General features: G+C 38.8%; 1 protein-coding gene across 1 annotated transcript in view; it reads right to left on the bottom strand.

Moving 5' to 3' along the window:
* Window positions 1-557: 557 nt before the first annotated feature.
* The window catches only part of LOC306904103 (zinc finger matrin-type protein 4), a 33,126-nt gene continuing 11,767 nt past the window's right edge, over window positions 558-21,916 (bottom strand). The window contains exons 4-7 of the mRNA XM_079473771.1: window positions 15,381-15,540; window positions 10,945-11,169; window positions 2,149-2,245; window positions 558-1,423 (exon numbers count right to left, since the gene is read on the bottom strand). Of these exons, the coding sequence (XP_079329897.1) occupies window positions 1,384-1,423; window positions 2,149-2,245; window positions 10,945-11,169; window positions 15,381-15,540 (522 nt within the window). The 3' untranslated portion in view covers window positions 558-1,383. The remainder of the gene's footprint in view (window positions 1,424-2,148; window positions 2,246-10,944; window positions 11,170-15,380; window positions 15,541-21,916) is intronic.

The following is a 21,916-nucleotide window of genomic DNA, read 5'->3' as shown; positions in this document are numbered from 1 at the left end:
ATGTGTAACATCGTTGTTCGGTTACCGACATTCTTCGAAATATCTTCTTTTGTGTTCTGCGGTGAAAAGAAAGACATACAGGATAAAATGATGACAGAATAGTTTTTTTACCATCACTTAACATTTGTTGCTTTTAACTCAACCTTGTGTTGTCCTTTTAATTAAACATAAAATCAAATGAGTCATAATATTCTGTGACACATAAAATGTGTTATTGGTTAACACATCCTTATACAAATAGATCGTAGGAAACATGACAATGGTAGTCAAAGGTGCCCCACCTTTGCTGTAACTAAGGATTTAACGGGGACGATTTCTTTTCCAAAATATATCAAAACTCTCAAAAAGAAAGTTAAAAACATGTAACAGGAGCGGACGGTGTTTGGCACATATTGTAAGCCCTGTCCACCCACAACAAACAGCATCCCAAACCCTGATGTACTGCATGGGTTCTTACAAGCAAAAAATACCCAAATGCTGTTTGAATGCAAAACAGACCCTTATATAAACTTTTCCCTTCCTTGATCAAAATACACAGGGACACACTGCAGCAACACGACAGCACAACATCCTCTTTAATCAATACACTTCCCGTCTGACAGTAATTCCTTGTGAGAGAGGATGTAGCTCTAATTACAATTAATGATTTTAAAATAACAGTGATTTGGCTTTCAGCTGGAGTCTTTTCTACCCATCCTGGGGTCCGTTGGCATGTTAATCAATTGCCTTATTGTAAAGAGCAATTAAAGTTGCTGTACGTGTCGTAGCCGCCCCATGTAGCTCGGGCCAGCTGGTCTAAACCAGACAGTTCCTGTTAATGAAAGTGGGAGTCGTTGGACAAACAGCGGGGTTTGTTCTACCTCTCATCCTGGTTGCTCTGAATCATATTCATTTCTTTACACATTTGATGGGCATTCTGTAAGAGGTGGCTGGGGGATCTGGAGACAAACAGGGCGACGGATCACTGTCTGATGCAAAGGGGGCTCTTGCACAGGAAAATAAACAAACACTTTTAATTGTTTCTAAGTACTCACAGGGGGCAATGCTTACTCATCGCCGTCTCTGTACAATACCGACTAGAAAAGAGGTTATATGAAAATGTCTTGAGGGCAAGATACGAAGCATAAGAAAGAAACTTCCAAAAAAGAATGCAATGTCTTCTCTAGAGCTTTAGATGAGATCCTAAAGCCACGGGTATACTATATACATTTATAATTGACATTCCGTGTCCGTCTCGCGCACAAGCACGTCCGTACAGCTTCTTTAGCATACTCAATAGCGGATAAATGGCCGGCACGCCGACGGGGTGTGCGGACGACTGCGGACCCTCCTGATGATGAAAACGACGTCATGTGGGGCGGCGCGGGAACGCGGATGGCTGGACTATACTTCTGCCTTAAGTCTCAAGATCCCATGCATCAAACTGAGTTAGGATTTAACAAGAAGTCTTCAGTCAAATGTCAGATATTTTAATTACACTGTATAATAAGGTTCTATTTGTTAACATTAGTAAATGCATTAGCTAACAGGAGCTAACAAATAAGGAATATCGTTTTTTAGCATTTATAGAAATTTGTTAATGTTAGATAGTTATTATTTACAGTTACAGTTGAACTTTTGATTTAGAAATATATTGGTAAATGCTGAAATGAACATGAACTAAGATGAATAAATTTTGTACAAATATTGTACATTGCTAGTGCATTTTAACTAAACCAGTAACTCATGTTAACTAATACGACCTTATTGCAAAATTTCATTATGAACAAAAACATAATCAAGTGATTTTAATATTAACATTTTTAAATACAATCTAAATACATTTCAAAGCTCTATAGTATATACTATAAATTATTCTCTATTCTTATAGCTTTATATACTGTAACTACAGTAGATGTTAACATTTGTCTCATGTAGAATTGCTCGATTATGACACAAATGATTTTGGGCAATACTGAGATCAGACTTTGAAACAACATTAATAAATATCTTAAAAACTAGATCATTGCAAAGGATCATATAAAATTGTATTCGCTGGAAGCCAAAATAGACGATATTAAGACATCTGAAACAAGAGTTTATACTTGGTTTTTGCTTTAAGAATGTGACAGAAGGAAACAGAAGACTGTACAGTAGCAGGTCACTCACTTGTTTTGGTGCTTGGAACCCTGGAGATGTGCGTGATACTGCTCGATGGAGTTCAGGACCACTTTACAAACGCTGCACGAGTAACTCCGACGCAGACCTACGATGCAAAACACAAAAACGTACTTGATTTTAAAAGCAGAATAGAAATGGGTCCCCGCTTAAATGCTTTTTTGAAAATAATTTTGTCCCATTTCTTGTCGTATTGATTGTTTTTTGCTTTAAAAACAGCCTGCGGTGATAAACAGAAGATAAATCTATATTTCATGCATGATTTTTTGGTACTTCTAAAAACACGGTCATTGTACAGTCTTCTTGGAATGTTAAGTCTTTCAGATTTTTGTCTTGCTGGCCTTTTGATTCGGGGGTTACGCTTTATGGTGTTCTTGAAAAGGGAAGCAGATGTGAGCTAATTAAAGGCTTTGCAGGTGGTAACAGCAGCTACCAAAAATAGATTTATGTGAAGAACTATGAGAAGAAAAAAAATCTCAGAATTTCGTTCATCACATGTGGAGAGACCATGTGCGCCACATCTTGGCAGTATTTCTCACAGACATCTGCAGAGTTATTTTTGATAGCTGTCTGTTCCTCGATCTGTTCACGAAAAAGGCTTTTATATCGTCACTGGCATTTTGTTGCTGTCATACTGTCATGCCAAGAGCTTTCAAAACTAAAAGAGTTCCCCACTGGTTCAATTCAGCTAAGATAAGCATATCAAACAATGCTTTTCTAAAAAGTCAAGACACATTTAAAATCTAATTTCATTTTTGGGTGCACTGTCCCTTTAAGACTTCTCAATAGCCTCAATCATTTTCTCGTTCTTCAATTTGACCAGGTCTGAAGAAATCAGACAAAACTGAACAAACCGAGTGAGAAGACATGCACAGCTCTTCCCATTTGCTTCAACTGATATAAAAAATCAATATGTTGATAAAACAGAAACAATAAACGGCAAGAATAGAAACCTAGATGCAAATGATCTTCACTGCACCTTAAACAACACAATCCATCAAAGATAAAGGAAGAAAAGTGCATTTATGACTTCCGGCAATGTTCTACTTTTATCTGAATTATTTGTTTTCTTCCAGAACTTCTTCCTTATTATTGACAGAATAAACGCACACAGTCCAATAAAGGATTTTGGATTACTGTGAGTTGAGAGTGATGTTCACAGCTTGCGGTGTCAGTACACCACACATATGGTGAGAGCAAATACGTGTAATGAATCCAAAGCACGTGACCGCTTAGCTATTCATAGTTAGCTATTAATATGAACTGGAATTATAATGGGACCGTGAAGTATTGCAATAAAAATGTAGCCGACGTTATAAAACAAACTTTACGGGCTGCTGGACATATTCCGAAACCAGCCTGCTCTACAGATGCAGAATGTTATCACCAATGAGGTCTATAATACCTGACATACATTGACCACAATTTTACGGTTAATATTAATATTTCGTTGATCCTCTCTTGTAGTAATATTTTGTAGCCATTCTCCCGGCTCTTGACACAAAAATATTTCTGCATGTGCTTTTTTTCCAAGTCTCCTTAAGCTTCGGTTTACCCTCCAGGCACAACATGAATATAATTTGTATTTATATACTGAAATAAAGCGCAAGACAACTCATTTTTGGCCACCACTGTATTCTTTTATTTGAGACTTTACCTGAAAAAGAAAATGAATACCGGCTTTGAATCTGAAGACTAAAGGATCGGTCTCCCTCAAAAATAAAAAATGCATGACATGCCCTTTAGACGTCTTTATAAGTAGCTTAACTTAGTGTTTGTTTTGATTTAAAGCTCTAGAGAGTATTTATTTCATGTTGGACCCCCAATGACCTCTTAGCGTGTTACTCATAAACCAGCCTTGAAGAAACTGTGATGGATTTTAATCCCAGTTAATTAAACCCACTGAAATGCCAAAACCATGGAGAGACCGACATACAACGCCAGACAGAAATGCTAGCCAGGGTAACATGAATGTTTACTGGCTGAAGATTAAAGGCTGTATCTAACGACTGGCTGAAGTGAAAGAGGTCGCACTTATTTTCCCACAACAAACCATCAATCAGTTTCTCTTCTCTTACCCAGGAAATTAAAACCAAATAGATGAAGCACTCTTACATTTCAACAAAATTTGTAATCGTGCCCAATCAGACGAACAGAAGGATTTAATTGCCGGGTATAGTGCTGTTTTACGCATGTTGGGAATCTGGGCATTAAAACAGAACGTCTTCTTCATTAAAACTAAAGAAAGTTGGAAAAAGTGGGTCACAATGAAAAAACACAGTCTGGTTTATCTGAAGTTTATGAGGAAAAGTATCATCTTAATTTAAACTGACGTTTATCATAAAATATGCCGCACTTGTTCTTGCTATAAAATAACTCAAACCAACCAATACCAGAGGTTTGCTGGTCTCAATTTGGTTTAAGCTGGTTCAGCTGGTCTTGCCAAACTGTTGGGGCAGTTGATCCACTAGTCTGGTCTAAACCTAAAATAAAGTGGTCTAATACAGCATCCTAACCAAACGCGATGCGATGAGATTCCTGCGATAAGCAAAAATTGTCCGTCCATATCGAACGCGAAAAAGGCGGGGCACGAAAATCAATTACAAAACACAGCCAACGAGGGGTTAAATAAAAAAAAACTTTATATAAATGAAAAACCCACAATGGGGAAAACATGAACAAAAAAACAAGGCAAACAAACACCTCCCACGAGGGGGACAAAACAAAACAAGTAAGTTCACAAACTGTTAACCGGAACCAGGTAATCCAATAACAGGGGGATAATACCGTGCACGCATGACATCAGTGTTGGGCACAAACATAAACATTAGACAATGCACCGACACTGAACAGAGGGAAACTGTATAACTGTAACTGTAACTGCCTATATAAAGGGAGACACTAACGAGGAGTGATTACATGGGGAGAGTGGTGACAGGTGATTGGAATGAAACCATAACGAGAGTGATTAACAGACCAGGTAATGGGAATAAAACCCTAACGAAGGTGAAACACAAAGCAGATGATGGGAATGAAACCCTAATGAAACAACTACAGGAGAAACGAGGGCGGGGCTGAGAGACATAACATGAAGACACGTGGCGCCAAGTAACAACATAAAGCCACGTGTCTCCACACATAACACAACAGTTACCCGAAAGACGTGGCGATGTCATGACTCTGCCCAGGGAGCTAGAACGCTCGAGACAGGAAGGACAGAGTCCTAACAAATCCATATTGTTTGGCGATTATAAATCATGAGGTGCAGAACTTACATCGAATGAGATCATTGTGTGGGAGGAGCTGGTTAGGACAAAACCTCTGAATAACATGGAAAAGATACTTTATCGCATGTCGCGGCGGCGCATCCACTTAAATCTGACCTCAAGGGAAAATGCAACTATCTGACAAGATATGCATTTGTATGATGTGAATACAAAAAAAAGGCATGAAATCCACCCGTTAACAATCACCAAGGCAACAGTAGATCATAAAAAAATGACATTATAAAAACTAGTCACCAATTTGCTAAAATATGAAATAAATACAAGTATCCTCTGACTCATAATAAAAGATACTAATGTTTAACCCTTTCATGCATAGAGTTCACTACAGCGTACAGCTTTTCTGGCATATGTATGGGTTTTGATGACATAGTTGTACAGTACATCAGCAACTTCAGGGACACTCGTTCTTCATTCAAAAATGTCAATGTTTTTCTAATGTTATAAAAAAGATGCAAACAAATCAAGGTTCAAGTCTTGATTTCATGCCTTAGGAGCAACAAAATATTGAATGATGTTGTCATAACTCAAGCATGAAAGGGTTAAGGGGGCCAGGTAATAGCAGGACAGCTAGCCGGAAATACAACAGGGATTTGAACCTAGATCTCTGCATATCTATTTAGCTATAGGAACATCACTGTACAGTAATTCTATAATATCATAAATATTTCCAAACAGCCACAACAACCATAATCCAGTATGTCAATTTTAATCCCACATCCAGAGGGATATAAATTCAATTGGAAGGAGATACTCGCCTGTCCTTGACTTTAACAGATTCTGTGAAACACAAACCGTTCTTGCAATTTTAAATGGGGCAAATCGCGGAACTTTCAATATCTCTCCTTCACGAAATGGCAGGAGGCTCTTCAACACAGAGTTGGTATTTACATCCTAGAGCTTGTCTCTCTCGCTGCCTTTTTGTTTAGGGGGAAATGAAAACCTCTTAGCAGCAGGAGAAGTTTGCGAGGCGCTCCAATTTTCTCAGCAACAAAACACAGCCCCAGTTGGAAGGCAATTACACTGAAGTGTTCTTCACGAAAATAGCCATAAGTCTGGGCTGGGAGATTCTAGCAGTCACCTCTGATAAACCACACCAATGGCTTTCTACTCTTGATAAGAAGCTAGAATGCAATAAATGGCTACATGCCCACGAAGTCTTTTGCAACCCTCCAATTTTCGTCTTTTTCTTCATTGGTTTTGGACTGAACGTATTCGTCTGTATGTTTCGTGTGACCTGTGTGCGTAGTGCAGACTCCTAATGTAAATGATAAATGAAAGAGGACAGACCAACAGAGTCTTGGACAGCTTTGTGAGGGACGACGAAATCAGAGATGCAGCCCTGGAGATGGGGCCACCCCCTGCCCCTTTACCTAATTCCCTCCCTTCTCCCCCAGGCCATTTCCAGCCCCCTCACACACATCAGCCACACCTCCCTACTCACTGGCACTTTTCCATCCACATTCAAACATGCAATACAGTCTCTCTCCTCCCATTTATTGCAAAAATACTTACATTTACATTTATTCATTTGGCAGAGGCTTTTATCCAAAGCGACTTATAATTAGTTTTTTACAGTGGCACATTACTGCAGAGCAATCAGGGGTAAGGTGCCTTGCTCAAGGGCACTTCAGTCATGATCTGCTGAGACTGAGATTCAAGCCAGCAACCTTCTGATCACAAGCCCAACGCTCTAACCACTAGGCCACAGCTGACCACAACTGCACTGCTATAGGTCACAGAAGCTAACCAAAGCGAATCTAAATCCTCTGTCCTGATTCTGCTAGACTTATCTGGAGCGTTGGACATTGTCGATCCTCAGATACTACTAGCAACCCTGTCATCTTTAAAAATCTCAGGCGCTTCTCTCCACTGGTTCATATCCTACCTCTCCAAAAGATCCTTCAGGGTGTCATTGGTGGGGCAAGCTCTCCACATGATCACTGGGGTACCTCAGGGATCTGTGCTTGGACCGCTCCTTTTCTCCATCTACACAACACCCTTGGGACCCATCTTACAGGCACACAGCTTCTCCTATCACTTTTATGCTGATGTCACCCAGATTTACGTCTCATTTCACTAATTTAACATTAGAAATGTTAGAACCCATCTCACTGAGAATCCGGCACAAATCCTTGTCTAGGCCCTTTTAATCTCAAGGTTGGACTACTGCAATGCTCTCCTTGCTGGTCTTCCTGCAAAGGCTATCAAACCACTCCAGCTAGTTCAGAATGCAGCAGTACGCATCATCTTCCAACAGCCCGAAAGGGCTCATGTGACACCCCTTTTCATCTCTCTCCACTGGCTACTGGTTAAAGCTTTATCAGATTCAAGTCACTAATGCTCGCCTACAGGACTATCACTGGATCTGCACCGGCATACTTTCATACCCTACAACACTCCTACACCCCATCGAAAGGGCGGAAAATCGCTTTCCCGCTCATTCTCCTTCACAATTCCTTCCTGGTGGAACATTGTTCCTATCTCACTCCGGTCAACCACATCTCTCACAACATTAAAAAAACTACTTAAACCCATCTCTTCTGTGAATACTTGAGCAAATGAGAGAGATTTTTTTTATAAAATAACCCTTTCTCTCAACAGGTATTGTTCTAGCTTTTGTTGAAACTAGTAACTTGGTATTAGCACCTATTGTAATATTGCTACTGTATGACATATCGCTTTATTGCTACCTGAACTCTATGTAATTAACTTTGGATAAAAGCGTCTTCTAAATGTACAATGTAAATGTAGATGCCGCTAAAATCCACATCCCCATATATGACATGTATTATATTATCTGCATTAAAGTACCAAAGGAAATGGGATATTGCGAGGCGACTGCATCTGGCAGGAATCCGGATGGATCTCAGCTAACAGCATCTGTGTATAGATGTGATGTTTGGGAGTCATGAGCACCTTGATGAGAGTCTGTTATAATCAACGTCATTTCTGCTGAGATTTAAATAGAAGTGACATTCACACTGAAAAGCTCCTGACAAGGGCACCCTGCTGTCTCATGCCGGGGAAAAACGATTATCTCTTAAGCAGGATGCAATTTTCAATGCAACATTGTCTCCCATCTTGACAAGGACCACCAACTGTGCGTCTCCTATAAAGCAAAAAAGTTTTGATGCATGTTGAACTACACGGGCATGATTGTAAACAGCAGTTAAAGGTGAATGTATTTATGGCATGCTTGTGTTCTGCATTGTGACTGATGCGTTTCTATCCTAGTAAAAGAGAATGCAAGTAACCTACAGAGTCTTGGCAGGCGTCCACATGCTCTTTTTAGACAATACTCTATGTTGACAGATGTTTTTCATGCCTGTGTGTTGGAATGTGTGCTGATGTCCAATGAGACTGAAGCTCTTAACTTGAAACCCTATGATCAGCTTGCAGGTATTAAGGAGAACATCAGGACTGTCCTTGCACCTTTACACATGTATAGATATTGCTGTCTCTCCTGACTAAGGGATTTGCTATTTCTGGATATATTTCTATTTTTGTTTAAACTCTTGCTCTTACAGGTGCAGTGTATGAAATTTAGCTGCACCTAGTGGTAAAGATGCGAATTGCAAACAATGGCTTACTCCACTGCTCAGCCTACGTTGAGCTGACACAGAATTAAGACTTTCCTAACCTTTCCTTAGAAACAATATTCAGGTCGTACTGGTCTAGTATCCAAAGGCAATCACATGAGCATGTTCAAACCCTTGAACAACTACAGCACTATGACTCACGGTTTATTTCAACATGTTTTTGCGATCTGTCAAGACACCTGGATCACACCCAGCATGACTAAAACATCTAGTGATTGCATCAATGTGAAATGTATTTGAAGAGCAGAAACGCAAGAAGGTCAAACTGTGAGGAGCAAAGGGAGGAGAGATTTGTGGAATTGTTTAAATTAAAGTGTTTGAACAAAAGATGGATTCTATCTAAAAGCGAATGCCCCACCAGACTGAAACGCCTCGTATAACCACTCAGTTTGTGGTATGATTTGACTAAGACCGCCCAAATGTTTATGCAAGTAAGATGGGCGTACCTGTCAGTACAATTGCTTTGGAACCTGATGTTCCAAATATGGTAAGAGGCGTTACATTTCCGTCACAGGCGACTAATCACTACGCACTGGTTAACTGGTCAATCATAGCACACCTCCCTTTTCAAAGCGATGAGCTTTGTAAAAAATCTACACATTTCAGAATGTTGGGGCAAAGAGGAGATACAAACATGCACGGATGCGGAAAAAATTGTATACACTTTGCATTACATCTAATCTAGCCGTGTCATATGACCGCTTTAAGAACCCAAGGAAAACATCTGCCTTGCAGTGCATTAAAGGAACAAACAATTCTGTATTCATCCTCAAGTTGTTCCAAACATTTCTTTGTTCTGAAAAGAGAAAGATATTTGGAAACATGCTTGTAACCAAACAATTCTTTGCCACCAATGACTACCATAGTAGGGAAAATTGCTTTATAAATGTCTTTGTTTTGTTAAACACAAAAAGACATTTTGAAGAATATAGGAAAGAAAACAGTTTTGGGGCAGTCTTGACTACCATTGTTATTTTTCCTACAATGGTAGTCAATGGTGGCCAAGAATTGTTTGGTTACAAGCATTCTTCCAAATATCTTTTTCTGGGTTCATCAGAACAAATACATTTTAACAGATTTGTAACAACTCGAGGGTGATAAAAGATGAAATAAATTGTATTTTTGGGGGAACTGTCCCTTTAAGTCTAGAAAACAGATCTGAATTGCACCCTTGAAGCACTTTGGATTATTTTTGTTTAGATGTTCACCCAAGGGGAAAACAAGATTTAGATCTTTGTTGTTTAAAGGGAACTTTGAAAAACGCAGCAGATTGCCAGAGTCTTTGCACAAGCATGAATACACGCTACACACAAACACACAATCAAACAGAGACGTGCGCAATCTGGCGCAATTACACTCCAAGAATGATATTGGTCTGAAACCGCTTTTAAGGTTCAATCCCATTTTTTGTGTATGTACAGTATATGAAAAATCAATTCTGTCACCATAATACTTTAAAGGGATAGTTCACCCAAAAATGAAAATTCTGTCATCATTTTCTCACCCTCTAGTCATTTCAAACCTGTATGACTTTCTTTCTTCTGCCGAACACAAAAGAAGGTATTTTTAAGAAAGTTGGTAACCGAAAAATGGCGGCACCCATTCACTGCCACCATTGTACGGACACAATACCAATGCCAGTCAAAGAGTACCGCCACTTTTTGGTTCTCAACAAAAATATATATTTCTTTGTGTTCGGCAGAAGAAAGCCATACACATTTGAAATGACAAGATGGTGTGTAAATGATAACAGACTATTCATTTTTGTGTGAACTATCACTTTAAATGGACAAAATGACAGCAGCCTGTGAGATCCCAAAGTGTATGGCTTAATTATGTTACGTGGGTGAGGATGTGGTGGGGGTCTCAAGAATCTTGGAACCCAACATCCGTGGACTGACCTGTGCTTTCATTGGCATCTAGGCTGCCGGCAAGCTGCTCCAGAAGTCGTGCCCGTGCCGCATTTCTCTTGTGCTTCTTGCCCTCGTAGTGTTGCTGTGCCATCAGCGGGTTGTTGAACCAGGCACCACATAGGCAACAGTACTTGCCAGCTTCACTGTGATTGGCCAGTGAGGGCCACGAGGGAGGGGGCGGATCTGTGGGCTGAGGGGTGGGAGGAGCCGAATCTGCACAGATACAAAGCAATCCCATAAACATTTATCAATATAAATAGATTTTATGAACACATTTAATATCAAACAAACAGACTTTAGATTTTGTGCTCATGCTTTCTGGCAAACAGATGCTTCCAATCCTGATGTATTGAACAGTTAGGCGGGTCAAGAGTGGGTCAATGCTTGTGCAGATGAAATTGAATCTACCTACATCTTCTCCGAAAAAGAAGTGAGTGAATGGAGTGATCTTCCAGGTGACATCCTCAAGGATGCCATGGGATTTGTTACCATGGTAACCAACCCCAATAGCCGCAGGCCGCAACACCGCCGCGGGTTAGAATGAGCCAAGCGCAATGATGTGATTGTTTACGAGACTGTAAATCACATACACATTTCTTATGCCAAATGTTGTGGGTGAGCAATAACAGAAAGTGTAGGGTCCCTAAATATTTTTATTATAAGTTGGAGGTTTTGGTTGCTGGGACGGTTGATCATTTGCATTTGACGGTTGAGATTTGTCATACGGTAGGGCCTGCAGTAGTCTGCAGTAACTGTTCTCACCACCCACATCTCACCCTGATAAATAAGATGATTCAAATAACATGGATCAACTCATAGCAGCTAGAGCCAAAATACACACTCATAGATCACCTCATTTATCAAGAAGGTTCTATCTATTTGATAGAATATAAATAGAATAAAAAACAGAGATCACTTTAAAGGCACAACTTCTCTGCGAGGGATAAGGTGTTGACAGCAGGCTTTGCTCCAGTAGCTGCTGGACTGTCCATCTAATGTTTGACTTCATCTTTAAAGCTCACAGAATTCATTCTACAATCTTCAAAGTAATACTTCAGCAAAATATCTGCTCTTTTTACCATAATGTTAAAAAGACGATTAGGACATCTACGTTATGTTTTATTCTGTATACTATAGCCGTTTAGAACGCAAGAACGTGCCCTATGGTGTGTATTAGAGCTGTCATGATTTTCATCATTGTTTTGGCAAACAAATCTTTGGTTTTGGCAAACTAAATATTTAAAATTCAAGTGTAGGGATTAGAGAGAGTGTATTTGTAATAATTGTGGCTCTTAAGGCAAAGCTGTAAAAAGGTACTGATTATTTGCGATATTATCATATGTGTGGAATAAACACGGCTTCGGTAATCGTGGTTTTTAATATCACGGTTACTATCATTACCAGTATATTATGACACTCCTAGCATGCATCCCTTAAAACTTTTCACATTTGGTTCATGGCTCAGTTTCTCGCTCCTTATTTTGTGAAGGTTACTTTTAAGGCTACTGAAACTCTCCATCACCTTCCCTTTAAATGTGGCAAGTCTTTATATATTGCTGCATTGACACTCTACAAAGCCGCCTGCTGTGAGACGTCTTGGAATCATCTGGAAAAACCAAACCAAATGGAAGAAATTATACCCCGAACTTCCCAGCCGACACTAGTGAACTACAAATTGCATTTCAAATAGAAGATCAGATTATCACGCTAACCGCAGAGTGCTTGTTACAATATCTGATGCACAAAGAAAACAAAAAACAAACACATCTCAGTGCAATTCCTCCAGAGGGAAGTAAGAAACCCGATATTGCATGATTGAAATCATTTTCCCGTTATGATGTAATATTAAATTTAGTAGACATCGACATGCTAAAGATAGAAATGCCTCTGGTTTGTGTACCCATGTCTGCAGCAGACATCTGTAAGGCGTTTAAGCTCACTTTAAAGTGAGGCATGATCAAATTTGAACACAGAACAAAAAAGTGTTAAGACAATACGCCTGAAGTGTAAAACAGAAAGCTTATCTCGAGTTCAAGTTTGGTGCTCACGTTACCACCCACACTTATGTTCTTCCAAACTGGCACATGCTCTGCAATGAGAGCTCAGGTGATTCAATGTGTCTAGAATAAATATTTTCAGTGTCATCATTATTTTAATTCCAGTAGATATCTAAACATCCTTAACCAAGAATAATTCTTAGTTAAATTGTCAAAAAAACGTTTATAAGACTACACAGAGTGTCTATACAGTGCAAATAGCCCGCCTTGTAAGTAGAGGCTATTTACACTAACTTTGCCCACCCGTTTAAGATTGGAGAAAATAGAGAAAATGTAAAAATGGCACCAGCACACTGGCAGCTCCAGTGGCGTAGAGCGTAAAGCACGTGTTACTTCAAGTCGTCGTGGGTTCGGATCTGCTGTTTGCCAAACTTTTTCCCTATCACATATCAGATCGTAAAGGCATTGGTTTTCAATAAAATGATTAAAATATTTGAAAAGTGGCTATTCACGTGCAAGCATTTAGCGCTAAATTGCAGTCTCAATCCACATGTTTCCCCGCATACTTGAAAAATCATGTTTGTCATTAATTAGCAGGTGGTTCCCAAACGTTCCAGTCCGGACCCACCGACAGGTAAGACACCCATTTTTAACATGGGGAAAACCAAACATTCGTTTCAGCAATTTAAAAAAAATCACAAATTAAAGTTTAAATGCAATATTAAAAAATCTGATGGTAGGTCTGCATGATTATGGCCAAATCATTATTGCTTTTCACCATGATATTGTAATTGTGATTCATAATATTGATTAAATTGTTTCTCTGAGGCACCCGGACGCCATATTCTGTATATAAAACATTCTGCTCCTAAAACACTTGATTACTGTATCGTCTCAAAGGGTCGACATTTTACACATTAAAACTGTAGAATAACTCATATGTAACTACAGCAATGATTGGTGATCGCTGTGAACGCGGTGATAACAAACCCTTGAAAGCTAAATAAATTCTTCCTTCACGCCATGAACGCGCCAATTGCGCATCCATTGCCCACACACAGTAATAGTCTATTCCCACCGTGTTAATATTCGTTATTAAAGTATTGTTTTCCTGCTCCCCTTTGTCCCCACCTCTATTCAGAACAAAGTTACGCCACTGATTCTTATCATATCTGCATCACCCCATATGTCCTATCCTCCTTCCTTCATCCCTTCACACAATGTACCACACTTTCTGAAATGCTTTCAAATATCCTTGATAAGACAGTAGGCAATGTTTTTAACAGTATTGGTCAAAAAACGAAACATGTTGAACTTCAACTATGAAATATAATCAAATGATTGTGAACTTCTTTTCCACGAATAAATAGTTCACGCCGAAATTGCAATTCTAACAATTTGTTTATTCTCATGCCATCCCAGATGTATATGACTTCATTTCCTGAGCTGAGGAAAGATTTGTTTTCTTGATATATTTATGTTTAAATCCACCACTTTGTCCATATACTTTCAAAGCTCCATAAAGCACATCGAACAATTCATAAAAAATCCAAAAAGCATATTCTGATGTGAAAAGATGGTTATCTGTGAAAATATCTAGTGAAAGCGATTCCCATAAGAGCATTATAAGAGTTCTAATTTTTTTGTGTATCTCATGATGAAATATCATACGACAACTATGAGAATATTCAAGCATTGGCATATTTAGCACTCTTATGGGTTTGTTTTGGTTTCAATTTTGCTAAATATGCTAAACATATTATTATAAAATTATTCTTTCACAAGCCTATAGTTTCCCTTCCTAAGACACTCATTCACTGGAATTGTTTGGGTTACTTTAAGGTCGGATGTACGTGCTTTTAATGCTTTAACACATTGGGACAAATGTATTATTTGAGGGAATTTCTATATATATATTATGAAGGAATTTCCATTTTTGAACTATTCCTTTAACCACAGATGGCCTAAAATACTCTTCGCTGTAATGGAGTTTCTCAGTATTGTACATTCCTTCAGTCCACCAGGACACTCGGTGGATCTTGTATTTATAGCTTCATTAACGCTGCACAAACAGCTGGGCCGGTGGGCATAAACTAAGGCTGCTTGACAGAGCTGAACTTTAGTCAGGTTACTGCTGCGGGCTTCAAGCATGAACCAATCACGTGTTCCCTTTAGATCTGATTCATAACTGTCAAGTACACCCATGGGCAACTAATCCACAATCGCACAATATGTCACACAGAACACGCTTAACACGCCATCCCTGCTCCCGGTCTCAAACGTGGGGGGAGAACATAATCACCATTCAAACTTACTGACTACAGACCACATTTATCATCTTCATCAGTGCTTGCTTACAGAAAATGAATAAGGATTTATTTATTAGATTAGAATTAAGAAAGATCAGTTTAGCACATTGGCTCTTACCTGTGGGTGTCGGCAGACTTGGAGTCTCCCCCAACACCAAGCGAACTCTTTTAGCGTGTGTCTTGCCCTGGTAGTGCGACTGAGCCACAATCGCAGATGTGAAGAACATATTACAGAGTGTACAGCATTTGTTTCTGTCGACCTCGTTCTCTGCACTATCCTAAAAACAAAGACATACAGAACACAGTATTATCACATTTGTTTTTTTAAAAATTCTCTATTGTCCTTCTGAAACATTGTATCACTGCATTTTGTGATTTTTATTTATTACATAAATCATTATTATTTCTGCAGAGGGCACCCTGGGGCATCTATTTTGGTCATGCCCGAAACTCTTTACGTTTTGAAGTGAAATTTATAGATTGTACTCTCTCCTCAACCAGCAATTGCCGTTTTATGCTGGTCTGCCCCCTTCAAGGCGTCGAGCATCAAATTAAAAAAGCTGTCCAATATGGAATGGTGGTAGCGGAAAATTATTATTCTGTGCTTATGGAAAAAGGCATGAATACCTCATTTTAAGTCATGGCTATTCGAACTCTCAACCACTTTACACGTAGAGAGAAACCCCTTCTTAATGATCTAGCAAATATCGAAGATAACAGTTCAAGGGTTTAACTTTTTCAATATCTGCATGACTGCCTATACCTACTGGCTTAAGAACACATGTTTTGCGTATATTTTTATATTAATAATTAGTATAAAACTGGAGGAAATAATGTAATTCTATAATGTATATTATATATAATGTATATAATAACTCCCCTCCCCTTGTATTTGGGTAGTTGCTCCCCTATAGAGTTTTGTAGGGTTTTTTCCTTTCACTGTTGTTGTATGTAGTGTCAGTTTTTATAATAAAAACCATTATTATTGGTAATCAATTTTTTCCGAATTTGGACATCCGAGGTTACAGAAGGACAGTGACGATATACTGCAATATTGTACAACGCATGCTATATGAATATACAGCGGTAAACTTTTGTACGACTGTCTGTGTGAAAGTCAAGGGAGTACAGTACACAGAAGGATGGTTATTGCTTGTCAGTCCTCTAATGTAAGAAACTATTATAAGATTCATTATTTTCTCAATATTTGTAAATGTCTCAAAACCACTCATTAATTGCATAACAATGTTTAAAATGTCAAATCACTCTAAACCTTATCTGTAAATCCCAATTCCACAGATCAAAATATTTTGAATATTCAGATTCGAGTATTCACAGCCACATCCTGAATGCTTCAAGCGGCTGCCACTGGCTTGAACTGTCCTTCACATCTCTGGAGACTGGACCGTGGATTATGGGGCCACTATCAATTCTAGCACAGACGGGGCCTTTTGGCATTCTCCCAAACCCCCACCGCTCTCAGGTCCTGACCTAGTCTGGCAGGAAAAAGGTCAGCTTTAAGCAAAAAATGCACAAAGAGAAGCCAAGAACTAGTTCACTGACCTAAACGGTCTGTTATAAACACAACAAAGATGCTGTACACTGTTAGAGACACAATGTCATTGAAGAGAAGCGGAAATGCTTCAAAATGTTACTGACTTTTTGTCACAACATTTCCAGGTGTAATGCATGAGAAACCTGTGAGGATGAGGGAATCCACACAGAGGGGACAAATAATAAATAATACATGAAATGCTTTAAACAAGAGGCAAGCAGATGTTTAAGGTGGTGGTGATGTTTAAGGTGGTATTGCAAGGGCATCACTAACCTCAAACCTGACATGGCATATTTGAAAATATCACATTAGATTGAACTAAATTGTCCAATAACATGTACGCGAACCGTAATGGATGTACGGTAAGTCAACAGGTCATGCGACATTGTAATGTCAGCCTCATGTAACTGTACCTCATTTTATTAGAGAAGTATCTTTGATTTCTTTATGAGGGAAAATTAGGTTTCTCGGAGGAAAGAACGTCATAAGAATTTGGAACAACATGAGGGTGAGTAAACAGAACTTTTTGGGCGCGCTATTCTCGAAATCACTGCAAATAGCATCCGCCATCTGAATCAGATGTTTAAAAATAAATCTGCCATATTTTCATTCCGGAGCACAGAAAATGCTTGGCCCAGACATTTTCCCAAGTCTCCAGCCAGCTTTTGTGCATCTCTGCATTCTGCGCAAGCATCAATCCTGACATTTCTGGGCTGAAACAGAGGTGCAAACCAAAACTCAGCGGAGATGCTTCATCAGCAAAATGCAGAAATGTGTCTTCGGCAGTCACGCACCGTGGCCAATTGAAGGTGTGAAGGTGTAGTCTTTTTCTCCATCTATTCTTGACTCGACTCTCTGTGGAGATTCTGTCAAATGTATATGCAGACAGCTCTGTGTCAGGCTCCCTCAGGGCAACTGTCTAGTTGACTTTCGTCGCCCCTGATGAAATCCTTATTGGTATTGACAGCTCTGTTTTTTCTTAACCTGTTCGCTGGGTTGGAAAACCTGGACAGCGCCCATGACAGCATGTTAAAGCTACTGTACGATCTCCTGGCCATCACTGCAAGACTGCCTCAACGCAAAAAAACAAACATGTTTGGTTTTATTTTACAAATTGAAAACCGAAAAGAAACGTTAGACAATATGTATGCTGTTTTTGACATACAGGGACACCAGAAGCTGTCAAGTGCTAAAATACCTCAAGAAATATACCTGTATTTCACATTTCTCTCTTTTGGAGTTTCAGCTGCAATCTCAACAACAATAACGTAACAAACACATCTCACATTTACCAAGGCACCAAAGTCTAGAAACAACTAAACTCAAACATTTCCCATCAAACCCTTTCAGGATGAAATGATCCGAGCTATTCTGCCACATTAATTTTTATAGCTCTCTGTTCATACAGTGTGACAACAATTATCTCATTTGTTTCTATTTTCATTTTTCCTAAGGGATCTACAGGGACCAAACAGATACTTATAAGTAACCTTGCTAAGAGCCTTGAGCTATAAAAAAGCAACCACTGAGAAATACAAATTTCCTCTTAGTCCTGCCTGACAAAAACTTTGTGCAAAAGCCTCCCCAGTCACCATAAAACAATAATTCTAATGTTGGTAAGTTACATTTTTTTTCTAAGATGGTTCTTGTTGTTATATTAGACCTTGATATGATGAATACAGGCTCAGCGGCTCTCTACCTTCACTTTAATCATAGTAAAATCTGCATTTCAAGGTAAGGACAGGTATATAAATAAATTATTTCCTCTGCATGCGACGGCTGCATTGAACCTGATTCCAAATAAAAAAAGTGAAAAAAGCTTAAGCTAATAATGGTCCTATGTTTTCTGTTATTACGTACACAGAAATTTTTAATGTTGCATTTCTGTTTAGCAACATATTTTTGTTTAATGATCCTATATAACAAACATGTTTTTTTATACAGTCATTTTATATCAGCAGTAGTATATAAGTTTGTATGTTTTCAATGAAAACAATGGTTTATTGGTTTACAGTTATTAAATAACCATGTGGTAATATTTTAATAATTTCGGAAAGAAAAACGAAAAATGAATTAAATAGATTTGAATTTGAATGTCTTGTCAAACCAAAACCCCAAAATGATTATTATTTACAAATTAAAATATGAAAAGGTCTCGCATTATATACAGTAACGTGATATGATTACATTTAATATTCCAGGTTACGTTGCTGCTTGGCAACCCCACTATGCAGCTTTGCATTGTGCAAATAATAAAAACACATCGTGGAAAATCTAACACTTTCTGTATTTTCTGCATTCCCCCGTGTTTCACGGTCTCCGTCCAACACATGGTATATACCATCAAACCAGCCATGCCTACAAGCTATACGTGTACATGATACTAGACTTCTGTCTATCAGTTTGTCAATTTACCAATGTATTATTCGCCTGAATACTACAGTTCAGTGCCTGAGTGTGCCATCACGCTACAGCAGAAGTGTTGCATACTGGCACATTGGAATGAAAGGTTAAACCCAATCTCATGCTGTTATCCCATCACACAGCTTCTTACATCCCTGAGCTAGAGGGGTTGTCTCAGACCTGTCGTGTTGTATATTCATGTGTGAGAGGATCAGAGCGTCTGCACTCACCTCCCTTCTGAAAGCAAAGGGACAAATAAGTTCAAACTTCATGGCCTAGTTTTGTGTCCCTCAGCCAGTGACCTGATTCCAGTGGGCTGGCCAGTGAATGTGTTTTGTGACTGCTGTTTGCAGGAGCGACGAATCGGTTCACATCCCATTTGGCTGTACAGCTCGCAAATGGTGTTTTCTGTACTGTTATAAATGCATAAAGGTCCAGTGTATGATATTTAGCAGCATCGGTGGCTGACACGGGACTTAAATGCTGTCACGTTTTCGCTTCTTTGCTATAGGAGGTAACGTATTTAGGACATGCGCTCTGTAGTTTGTCCATTTAGGGGTAGCGGAGAAACAACATGACGAATTCCATGTAAGGGGAGTCTAGGTGTGTATAGATAGAAATAGCTCATTCTAATGTGATAAAAACATAACGTTTCATTATGTAAAGTCTTTATATCTTTCTGAAGACATAGTTATGGTTATTATGTTGCATTTCTGTCAATAGATTCACCAAAAAATACATATTGGACCTTTAAATAAATAAAGTGTGAATGCATCGTTTGATAAGAATTGTAATAAAAGGGTTGAAAATATTTAACATTTAAAACCTTGCACTAACTTTGTTTTTACATTGTTTTGGGATTTACTGTGTGTCCTTCAAAAGCACAAAGTAAAAATAATTTATGAGAGCAGCAGTGGTCCCCAGCAGGGATTAAGATTATATGACTGTAAGATTATTATTATTATTATTATTATACTATCTGCTGAATTCCCTCATCTTTTCTGGTCTTATTTTCTTTGTAAGGGCGTGTGTTCGAGTCCAGGCAGGTGTTCAGGACTTCTGCGTATGGATTACTGCAATGATAATGATCACAGAACCAGCACAAACATTCATTTTTGCACCCCTTCAGAAAATACGTGAGGCGCAATCCAATACCAAGAAAAGCAGTCAGCAACACCCAAAAACACACCCAACACAAAGTCTGTGAGAAAGACCAGCAACCACAGTAAAAGCTGAAATTGAATTCTTGCTCAATTGATCGTGAAATGTTTTTCATTTGAAAACTGTTACAACTCATGACAAATAGCATACACAGATGAGGTCGAAACATTCACATTTCCTCACGGTTCTCATTCAAATGTGCCGTTATTCATGCCACTGACTTCTTTTGCCGTAAACATCTGACTGACTTCATTTACATATGACCTATTTTAGGATTAATAATAATAACGTGTGTGAGAAGGTGCGAATGTGTGTGAGGGTTCTGGTCTTGTTTTGTTGTTAATAAAGAGCATTTCATTAGGAGTATGTTTATCACTTTCTACACTCTTTCATTCGTCTGCTAGAACGCTGGGAAGGCTGTGAAAACAAGCTAAAAGTAAAAGCCCGAAGGAAAAGAATGTTTAAAGCGGCACAAAATATAGATTTAGAAAAACGGCAAGAATACCGAAGCGTTCGCGTATGCTCCTGTTGTGCGGGGCACAACACCTCAACTCAGTCATTCTGCCCGACGGAAAGCAACAAAATCAACTTGGTTTTTCACATCTCCGAGCACCTTTCTGACCTCCTTTCATCTTTTTGTGGTTCTCCTGCCAACCCTTATACTTTTTCTAGACGCGATCAAAGAGTAAACTTTTCACAGTCACAGCTTAATTTCTTTCTGACGAAGTCGAAAGTTTTGAAGAGGGAACTTAAAACGAAACTGAGGTTTATTCCCTTGCTATGCTTATGCTTGAATGTTTCTATGGCCTTGTTCAGACGGACATCAAAAAGCCAGTTTGTCAAATCCATTTGGTTGCCTGCAGACTCCAGGCAATCAAACTCCAAAACTGACTTTTAAAATACGGATCTAAATCGCATACACAGATTAAGACATTAAGAAGCAAGTTGTATTTATCATTTGGGATATTGTGTATGGCATTGCAATAGATTAATAAAATAATATAAGGCAATGAGAAACAAAATGCTGATAAAACCTAGAAGAAAATGTTCATGAGACTTAGTGGAGTTGTTATTTATGTTTGATGGGAATATTGACTTTTCGGAAAAAAAATTAAAGGAATACACAAGCATACCTCAGATCATTTATTCTTGGACCAATCTGATTAGACATGTTCTTATTAAAACCTCTTCATTTTACTGTGGACGTTGGCATCTTTGCACAAACAAAGAACTGTTTTTACACTGTTAATCTCCTCTGACGTTCTCCTCAAAATTTCTGTCTGAGAGGAAGAAAACACTAAGGTATTAAATAGATCTTTTCAAGATTTGTCCTCTCCTGTTGGAGACAGCATTGACAGGGCACACGCTGTCTCCATGACTGATTCCAGACGGATAACAGAGCAAATGGGAGAAAGATCCAGCTCAATACGTCTGTTCTTGACAAAGGATCCTGAATTGACTTTTAGAGACACAAAGTTTGGAGAAACAGTTAAAGTTTCACTGTGTATCATCAGCTACCCACCATCAGTTCCTCT

Source organism: Barbatula barbatula (assembly GCF_947034865.1).
Source record: "Barbatula barbatula genome assembly, chromosome: 14".
Taxonomy (NCBI): domain Eukaryota; kingdom Metazoa; phylum Chordata; class Actinopteri; order Cypriniformes; family Nemacheilidae; genus Barbatula; species Barbatula barbatula.
This window is presented reverse-complemented; position numbering and strand designations above follow the sequence as displayed.